General features: G+C 42.5%; 1 protein-coding gene across 7 annotated transcripts in view; it reads right to left on the bottom strand.

Annotated features, from left to right (window-relative positions):
* Positions 1-9,516, bottom strand: part of usp48 (ubiquitin specific peptidase 48) — a 135,690-nt gene that overhangs the window by 98,975 nt on the left and 27,199 nt on the right. For all 7 annotated transcript variants that reach the window (XR_007250496.2, XM_048561611.2, XM_048561612.2 and 4 more), the window contains exon 6: positions 3,804-3,912. Coding sequence is in view for 6 of the 7 variants with exons in the window: in XM_048561611.2 (XP_048417568.1) it covers positions 3,804-3,912 (109 nt within the window). In the remaining variant the exon portion in view is untranslated. The remainder of the gene's footprint in view (positions 1-3,803; positions 3,913-9,516) is intronic.

The following is a 9,516-nucleotide window of genomic DNA, read 5'->3' as shown; positions in this document are numbered from 1 at the left end:
GAAGAAGGGTCTAGGCCCGAGACATCAGCCTTCCTGTTCCTCTGATGCTGCTTGGCCTGCTGTGTTCATCCAGCTCTACTCCTTGTCATCTCAGTTAAAGTTTTGAGTCCAAAATGATTCTTACTGGAATGAAAGAACATTAATGCACAGCGTTTGCACAAATAGAACTTAAGATTAATGCAATGCAAGTTCAATAAAATATTGCCTTTCACGCTTGCTTTACCATTCAATAAGATCTTGATTAACTACAGCAACTCCACTTTCTACCTGTTCTCCATCTCCTTCAATCTTAAGTGTCTGAAAATCTACCACCTCATTCCATAACAAAAGCCCTCGAGTAGATAATTTCAACAATTCATAGCACTCAGGTGAAAAGAATCTCAACTGCACCTACACAGCCAACCCTTATTCCTGGTAGGAGCACGTTTATTTATTTTCGGATCTTGAACCAAAGGATACTTCATCTCAGCAACTGTCCTTTAAACTTCTCCGGAATTTTATATATTTCAAAAAGATCACCTTACTGCACCACAATATACTGGTTGTCTACATAACAAATGGAGCATCCTGTTAAGCACTTCAGAGTTAATCACACGGTTGTACGGTTGAAGTTACTCATAGACCAGAGCAGATAAGGTCAGCAGGTTGCCTTCAATGAAAAAAAGGATGTTAGAAAATGGATGGGTTTTCAAAACAATCCATTACAAGTGGCGTGTAATGAATACCAGAATTTTACTGTAGATTCAATTATTTACATTCAGTTTAATTTCTACAGTTGACATGATGGGATTAGAATTCACATCTCTGAATCCTTAGTCCAACGTTCTGGATTAATAATAAAATGTGAGGCTGGATGAACACAGCAGGCCAAGCAGCATCTCAAGAGCACAAAAGCTGACGTTTCGGGCCTAGACCCTTCATCAGGGACGGGAATGGGGAGAGGGAACTGGAATAAATAGGGAGAGAGGGGGAGGCGGACCGAAGATGGAGAGGAAAGAAGATAGGTGGAGAGAGTATAGGTGGGGAGGTAGGGAGGGGATAGGTCAGTCCAGGGAAGACGGACTGGTCAAGGAGGTGGGGTGAGGTTAGTAGGTAGATGGGGGTGCGGCTTGGGGTGGGAGGAAGGGATGGGTGAGAGGAAGAACCGGTTAGGGAGGCAGAGACAGGTTGGACCGGTTTTGGGATGCAGTGGGTGGGGGGGAATAGCTGGGCTGGTTGTGTGGTGCAGTGGGGGGAGGGGACGAACTGGGCTAGTTTAGGGATGCAGTAGGGGAAGGGGAGATTTTGAAACTGGTGGTGAAGACCACATTGATACCATTAGGCTGCAGGGTTCCCAGGCGGAATATGAGTTGCTGTTCCGGCAACCTTCGGGTGGCATCATTGTGGCACTGCAGGAGGCCCATGATGGACATGTCATCTAGAGAATGGGAGGGGGAGTGGAAATGGTTTGCGACTGGGAGGTGCAGTTGTTTATTGCGAACTGAGCGGAGGTGTTCTGCAAAGCGGTCCCCAAGCCTCCGCTTGGTTTCCCCAATGTAGAGGAAGCTGCACCGGGTACAGTGGATGCAGTATACCACATTGGCAGATGTGCAGGTGAACCTCTGCTTAATGTGGAATGTCATCTTGGGGCCTGGGATAGGGGTGAGGGAGGTGGTGTGGGGACAAGTGTAGCACTTCTTGCGTTTGCAGGGGAAGGTGCCAGGTGTGGTGGGGTTGGAGGGCAGTGTGGAGCGAACAAGGGAGTCACGGAGAGAGTGGTCTCTCCGGAAAGCAGACAGGTGTGGGGATGGAAAAATGTCTTGGGTGGTGGGGTCGGATTGTAAATGGCGGAAGTGTCGGAGGATGATGCGTTGTATCCAGGAGGTTGGTAGGGTGGTGTGTGAGAATGAGGGGGATCCTCTTAGGGCGGTTGTGGCGGGGGCGGGGTGTGAGTGATGTGTTGCGGGAAATACAGGAGATGCGGTCAAGGGCGTTCTCGATCACTGTGGGGATCACTGTTCTGGTTTAATAGTTCATTAATGTAACCAGTTTTGCTATTAAAGAGAGGCTAGTTGTTTTTTAAAAAAAAAACAATCACAGGAATGGATTTTAGATCAAAATTAATTATCTCTATTTGTGTGCTAAATTTAACTACCTTATTTTAAAAGAATCTGCTCAAAATATTAGTCTCTATAATTTTAAAACTTGTTTTCTTGATTTGGCTTTGGTCTTAAAGTCTGATAACTTTTGTTGAGCTTTGTCATTTTGAATACTAGCATTCATTTCAAGAGGGCTGGAATACAAAAGCATAGATGCAGTACAGAGGCTTTAAAAGGCTCTGGTCAGACTGAATTTGGGCTACTGAAAGCAGTTTTGGGCTCTACATCTAAAAGGAAGGATGTAGTGGTTTGGAGGTGGTTTACAACAACGATCATAGGGATGAAAGGCTTGTCATGCGAGGATGCTGGATCTGTACTTTATAGCGCTTAGAAGGTGATCTCATCAAAAATTACAGAATACTGGAGAAGTCTGGATCATAATGGATGCGGATAAAATGTTTAGGAGAGACCAACACCCAAGGGCACAGCCTCAGAGTGAAGGATGAACCCCTTCGAACAGGGAAGAAGAAATTCTTCAGCCAGAGTGGTGAATCAGTGGAACTCACTGCCACAGACACTATGGAGGCCAAGTGTATTTATGACAGATAAACAGGCTCCTGATTAGTTAGGAGATCAAGGGTTACACAGAGAAGGCAGGAGAACAGGGTCAAGAAACATATCAGCCATGATCAAGTGGTAAAGCAGATTCAATGGACCAGATGGCCTAACTCTGCTCCTATATCATACTTTTTTCCCCCCCTGACAAAACCTGCTTAATCCTAATCAAATGTGTACTACCCTGCTCTACAGTCTTGATCTTCCTCTTAGAGATTTATCCTGGTCAAGATTCTCCCTCATTAGTTTCTAATAGGTACACTCTTCCATATACAATGTTGAATACTGAGGCAACCAAATTCTTCACAGATTTTCAATTACTTCTACAGGAATAGACTCAAAACTGAATAGATAATGAGAACTCTTAGTGATTTAGTAAACATCTACACACTGTTACAATGAGCCTTAAAAGAAGTCATGTTCTAAAAAAATAGAAAAGCAGAAGGAATTTTTAAGGACATTAAAGCAGACATAGCCATATTAAATGGAGAACCTGGAGGGTGTGCTGTAAGTGCTCAAAGAACCTACTGTAGCTCCTCTTCATGGAGACAGAAGCAGGAGGGAGCAAAATTGAATCTGAATAATCAAGATGGTTGGAGAATGTGACACTTGTAAAGAAGTTTGGACTACCAGTTTAAAGGATGGGGACCCACAAATCAGTGGAGCTGGAGAGAGTGTTAGGGGAGTAGCCCTACTGTCCTAAAATAGCCATGTATCTTGTAGAGTTTATAGTTCATCCCTTGGTACAGCTCGCAATAATCCCACAGCTCAAGCCTCTTCATCATCTCTATTACAGAGATTGTGACATGCCTTTGGTATGGTAATTAGTCCCCGTTCTGGCATTGTGGGGCCCTTGTGTACCAAGTTAGCACATCAAAATTTAAATGGCTAAGAATTTGTTACCAGATACTGATAGGACACGTCCATCCAACTGTCTCCCACCTCTCCATGCCAGAAATAAAAGAAGGTAAGCATTTTTCAGGAAAAATGCCCACAAAATTAATGAAATTGAGGTGGACTCAATAATTACTTGTAGTGCACCTGGTGAAAGAAAATGGCAGAAATGAGTATCCTGGAGCATATTTTCCCCATTACTAAAGATCACAATACCTTCAGAAATTCATCAATGCAATCTGTCAGCTGCTTGTGTCCTTGGATATTTAACTCCAGTTCATAAAAACGAGATAACAGCTTAGACTCCCGTCTGCACTGATTACACCTGAAATTAAAGAGAAATATTGCTAACTAAGCAGAGACTAAACAAATGGCTTTGGAAAACACTTTTACGAATCACAGTTTGATACCTTCTGCGTTTGATGTAGGTGGGATAAAAGACTGAGTCAAATAGCTATCAGATTTCCATTTAGATCACCAAGAATTTCCCTCGCTTCAAATATGTAAATATTTGGTTAGATCACTTGAATTCTGCTTGGGCATAGAATAGTTCTTCAATTTTACCTCAAAATGCAGGTTAAAAAATTTGGGTTTCATGAGTTCTACTTAATTTGAATTTTTTGAATAGCAAACTATTTAGCTGGTTTATGAACCGGTTAGGTTGCATGAATAATTTATACTACAATAATTTTTGTCAGATTACAAGCTCATTTAGCACAGAGGCAAATTCAAGGCAAGTTACTCAACGGTAACATGTTACTTGAAAGATAACGACAGTCGCAGAACACACAAAAGCACAAAAACAACTTCAGCAAAACTACTCGTATTTAGAAAGTACTTTTAAAATGTTTTTGAGAAGATTTGTAGCTCAGGTCACGGATGAGGTTGTAGACTAGCTTGCCGAGCCGGTGTTTGATTACAGACATTTCATCACCCTGCTAGGTAACATCAGTGTGCATCCGGTGGAGTGTTTGTGTTCTGTCCCACTTGTTATTTATGTGCCTTGGTTTGCTGGGGTGATTGGCATTACTTCCGGTTCTGATCTTCAGTGGTTTGTATAAATCGGGTCTAGTTCAATGTTTGTTGACGGAGCTCCAGTTGGAATGCCAGGCATCCAGAAATTCCCTGCCATGTCTGTTTGGCTTGTGCTATTACGGAGGTGTTGCCCCAGTTGCATTAGTGTCGTTCTTTGTCAGTGTGTTCGGAGACCAGTGAGAATTTGGTCGTGTCTCTTGGTGGCTAATTGGCATTAGTGTATTCTTGTTGCCAGTTTTCTTCCAGTTGGGCTTATGTAATGTTTCTCACAGTTTTGCATGGTATTTTGTACATTACATTAGTTTTATTGGTTGTGTGTATGAGGTCCCTTACATTCATTACTAGCTGTTGCAGGATGGTTGTTGGTTTGTGAGTTAATCTGATACCTATGGGTCCGAGTAGTCTTGAGGACATCTTGGATATGTCCCTGATGTACAGTCAAGTGACTCGTGTCAATACACATGGACGAAGGAGGACACAAATTTGACTGGGACAACACATCCAGAATAGCACAAACCAGAAAGATGCCAGGGAATTCCTGGAGACCTGGCATTCCAATTGGAGCTCCATCAACAAACACATTGTGCATCTGGTCCAGTTCAAACTGCTGAAAAACAGAACCAGAAGTAATACCAACTACTGCAGCAAACTGAGGCATATAAATAACAAGTGGGCCAGAATACCAATGCTTCACCAGATGCACACTGACGATGTTAACCAGCAGGGTGATGAAACTTCTGCAATCAAACACACCAGCTCGCTGAGACAGTCTGCAATCTGAAAAGGACCTTTAAAGTATTAAGGCAACTCATGCACTTCAGAGACATAATCAGGCAAACTGATATTAGCCAAAGTGGACGGGAGCCAGTAGTGAAGCTGACTAAATAGGTAGCTCCAAAGTGCATTTTAAACAGGATGGTGGGATTTGAGTGAGCAAATTGCAAAAAATGAGGGCCTAGACAGCTAAATCAGGAGTATCAACAGTAGGTTAAAGACGTGCAAGATGTTGCAGCAGATGTTTTGTTCCTTCCCTACAAACAACAGTATTCCCTTTACCTTTTGTTCCATAGGGTTTTTGATCTCGAGTCACCCTCACTCAACATTCCTTTTTGTTCTTTTTGCCCTCCCACATCTCATCTCTATCTCTCTTCAGATCTGGAGGCAACTCAAGTCACTGATTGGACTCAAAATGTTAACGGTTTCTCTCTCCACAGACACCTTCAGAATTGCCAAGTTAATTATGTTGGCTGTGATTTTTTGAACAGTTTGGACCAAAATTAATACAGCTTTTGACCATGCACTTATCCCTTTTATTGACTTGCCTCGCCTGCCTTTTATCCTAGCTCAGGCCTTCCCTTGGGTTCTTCCTCCTCCTCTGGTTCTCTGCCTCTTTAATTGCCGAAAGCCAGTCTCATCTTGACTCTTCATCTAAACTGGAAAATGTTCAACTACCTGAAATATTAACTGATCCTTTCACAAAGATAGCGCTAGCAGGTTTGAGCACAAAATTAAAGATAACATACTGGTCGTGTACTTATAAATTTCTGCATTGCTTGAAGTGCTATATTTTGCATAAAACAAAAAAGGTCCTTTCAGGCAGACCTCAGTAACATTTTGAAGAACAAAAGGGGAATTAACCTGTGTGTCCTTGCCAATATTTACACCTCAAATCAACATCAGAAATACAGATCACAGTTTGAGACCTTGCTGAGTACAATTGGTTATCACATTTCCACCAAGATAAAGATAAAGATAAAGTCACCATAGGGCTGTTCTCTAATGAGTGTGCACACCCAGGGCGAGGGGAGATTTTGAGGAGGAGGGGTTTTCATGCTAACATCAGCAGTGCAGGAATTGAACCCATGCTCCGGTGTCACACTGCACTGCAGACAAGCCACCATTACAACAGCAACTACTATCAAAACATATTTTCTATAGGGTTTAAAGTGTTTTGAGAAGGCTGTAGTTATGAAAATCAAATGGTTTTTGCCTCTTAGTGTGGCCTTTTTAATCATGGGTATGCCACTGGACACTTGCAAATATTCATACCATCTCGTATTAAAATCCCATTCAACCTAAATTTAACTCCTTGTCAATTATCAGAGGGTAGCTTCAAAAATTGATGATTAATTCTCAACCAGTGACAGAACCAGAGATCATCCTGCCTCGGAGAGATTTTCTGCATGGATTAGACAAATGGATTATGAAGACTGGTACCAGGAGCAGTGGTCTGAAAATTAGTGTTTTTGGTCTTTGTAGGTTGGATATCATAGATTGTGAGTACTGTCTTAGCAGCTGGTAACTGAAATACTAACTAAGAGGACAAACTTCAACCCCCCCCCCCCCCCCCCCCCGCCAAACAAAAGAGAGAGGGGGCTGGCATTGTCTGTAATTAGAATCTAAAAATCAGTGCACTCTCTTACCCCTTTCCATATTTTTGAAATGTTAATGAGTGTGAGCGCTCAACCAGGTTTACAGGACATACAACAAAACTGCACGAATTCATAACTTATCTGAAGTCACATCTCTGTTGAGTGCTTAACTGGGAACAATGTCTTTGATCTTTGAAAGAGTTCTGTACTTGGGAAACAGTTCCCCATTGTACAAGGGCTGGGTTTTTCCATCTCCTTCCCAATTGCTTCCTGCATTTCTGTAATATTGCCAATGAACTATTTAGACAATTAGTTTTAACTTGAAGTGGTGTTTTTCACAACTCAGTGCAGAACTAGGAGAGGTGAGTGTAGCTGCTTAAACCTGCAACAGGTTTATGGGCAGCTCAGTGGTTAGTATTGCCTCACTGCAGGGACCCAGGATCAATTTCGCCCTGACTGCCTGTGTGGAGATTGCATGTTCTCCCTGTGTCTGTGTGGGTTTCTGCTGGGTGCTCTGGTTTCCTCCCACAGTCCAAAGATATGCAGGCTAGGTGAATTGGCCATACTAAATTGCCCACTGTGTTCAGGGATGTGTAGGTTAGGTGTGTTAACCATGGGAAGTGCATAGTGAAAGAGTAGGTGGATGGGACACTCTTCAGAGAAGAAGTGTGGACTTGTTGGGCCAAATGGCCTGTTTCCACACTGTAGGGATTCTATAAACAGCAATTATAGTCAGTCCAATGGAATACTGCCCTGCTCAGTGCTTGTCAAAATGCAAGCTTCCTAGAAGATACAAGTTTACTTACAGAAACTGGGTTTTCACTGCAGCTCTGAATTAGCAGAGTTTGGAGAACACCAGAATTATGGTTGTGACAGTGCATCTTTTAGGTCATCACCAAATGTCACCTCTTAAGCTGCACGGTGATGCAGCAGCCTGAAACGTTCTCACACTGTCTATGTACAAGTCGGCCCTTCTTAGGTGCCATGCAAAAGAAAAGTTAAGGGCTAATGTACCTTAATGAATTGCTCACATGCAAATAAAAATAAGGTAGATTGGTCATTGTCCCACTGCAAGGATCATGCACACTTGAATTCAGATCAAACTAAATAACCTTGATCCACTTTTTAAAAAAAAATTGTTAATTAAAAAAGTCAAAACAAGTAAATTTCACATGCACTAATGATTACATCACGTACGCTTTTGTAAATGTAAACATTTAAAATTAGAAAATTCAAGATAAAGTTATTAGAGTTGGAAGTGCTGAGAACAACAAAACAAAAAATTATTGGTAGAGAAATCTCTCGATCTCATTGATCATAATCAAATCATGAAAACCAGGCATTTCTTCACTAAAAGAAAAAGCTTTGGCAACACAATCACCTAGGTGCTCCTGCACAAGTCCTGGAAAGCAACAATTAAAACATCACGGGTAAGTGGTAGAGGGAATGTCTAAGAACCTGGATAAAATGGCATCAAATGTATAAACTCAATACACAGATCCTTGGCAAAACACAAGATAAAAAGTAATTTTCATGTAGATATCCCCTTTCATGATCTTTAGGCTATCCTGATACATACGGTGGCTAATCTTCAAGTACAATCAGTATACAGCAAGCTCACAAAGCAGCAATTGGATAGATTAGATTAATTCCCTACAGTGTGGAAACAGGGCCTTCGGCACAACAAGTCCACACCACCACTTGAAGCACCCCACCCACACCCATCCCCCTATAACCCACACACCCCTGAAAACTATGGGCAATTTAGCATAATCAATCCACCTACCCTGCACATCTTTGGACTGTGGTAGGAAACCGGAGCACCCAGAGGGAGAATGTGCAAACTCCACACAGTCACCCAAGACTAGAAGAATCGAACCAGAGTCCCTGGCACTGAGGCTGCAGTGGTAGCCACTGAACAATTAGATTAATAATCCTTATACAGGCTTTTAAAATCACGAGGGGCATAGGTAATGTGAATATCCAGAGTCTCCTTCCAAGGGTAGGGGAGTCCAAAACTAGTAGAGGCAAGATTTAAAAACAAAAAAGGACCTGAGGGGCAACCTTTTTCATGCCAAGGTTAGTGTGTGTAATGAACAAGCTGCCAACAGGAAGTGGTGGAGGGGAGTACAATTACAATATTTAAAAGGCATCCAGATGGGCACATGAATAGGAAGGGTTTAAAAGGGATATTAGCGAAATACTGGCAAATGGGACTAGATCAGTTTAGGACATCTGGTTGGCACTGATGAGTTGGGCTAAAAAGGCCATTTGCATGCTGTTTAGATCTGTGACTCTGATTAAGTGCTCTTGATTGGAGCTAAATGTTGGCAGATTTCTGGTCGCCCCATTGCAGGAAGGATTTGGAGGCATTGGAGGGGATGCAGAGGAGATTTACCTGGACGTTGCCTGGTCTGGAGCGTAGGCCCTATGAAGAAAGAAACAAAGAAACCTACAGCACAGGAACAGGCCTTTCGGCCCTCCAAGCCTGCGCTGATCAGATCCTCTGTCTAACCTGTCAT

Source organism: Stegostoma tigrinum, chromosome 28 (assembly GCF_030684315.1).
Source record: "Stegostoma tigrinum isolate sSteTig4 chromosome 28, sSteTig4.hap1, whole genome shotgun sequence".
Classification (NCBI taxonomy): Eukaryota; Metazoa; Chordata; class Chondrichthyes; order Orectolobiformes; family Stegostomatidae; genus Stegostoma; species Stegostoma tigrinum.
This window is presented reverse-complemented; position numbering and strand designations above follow the sequence as displayed.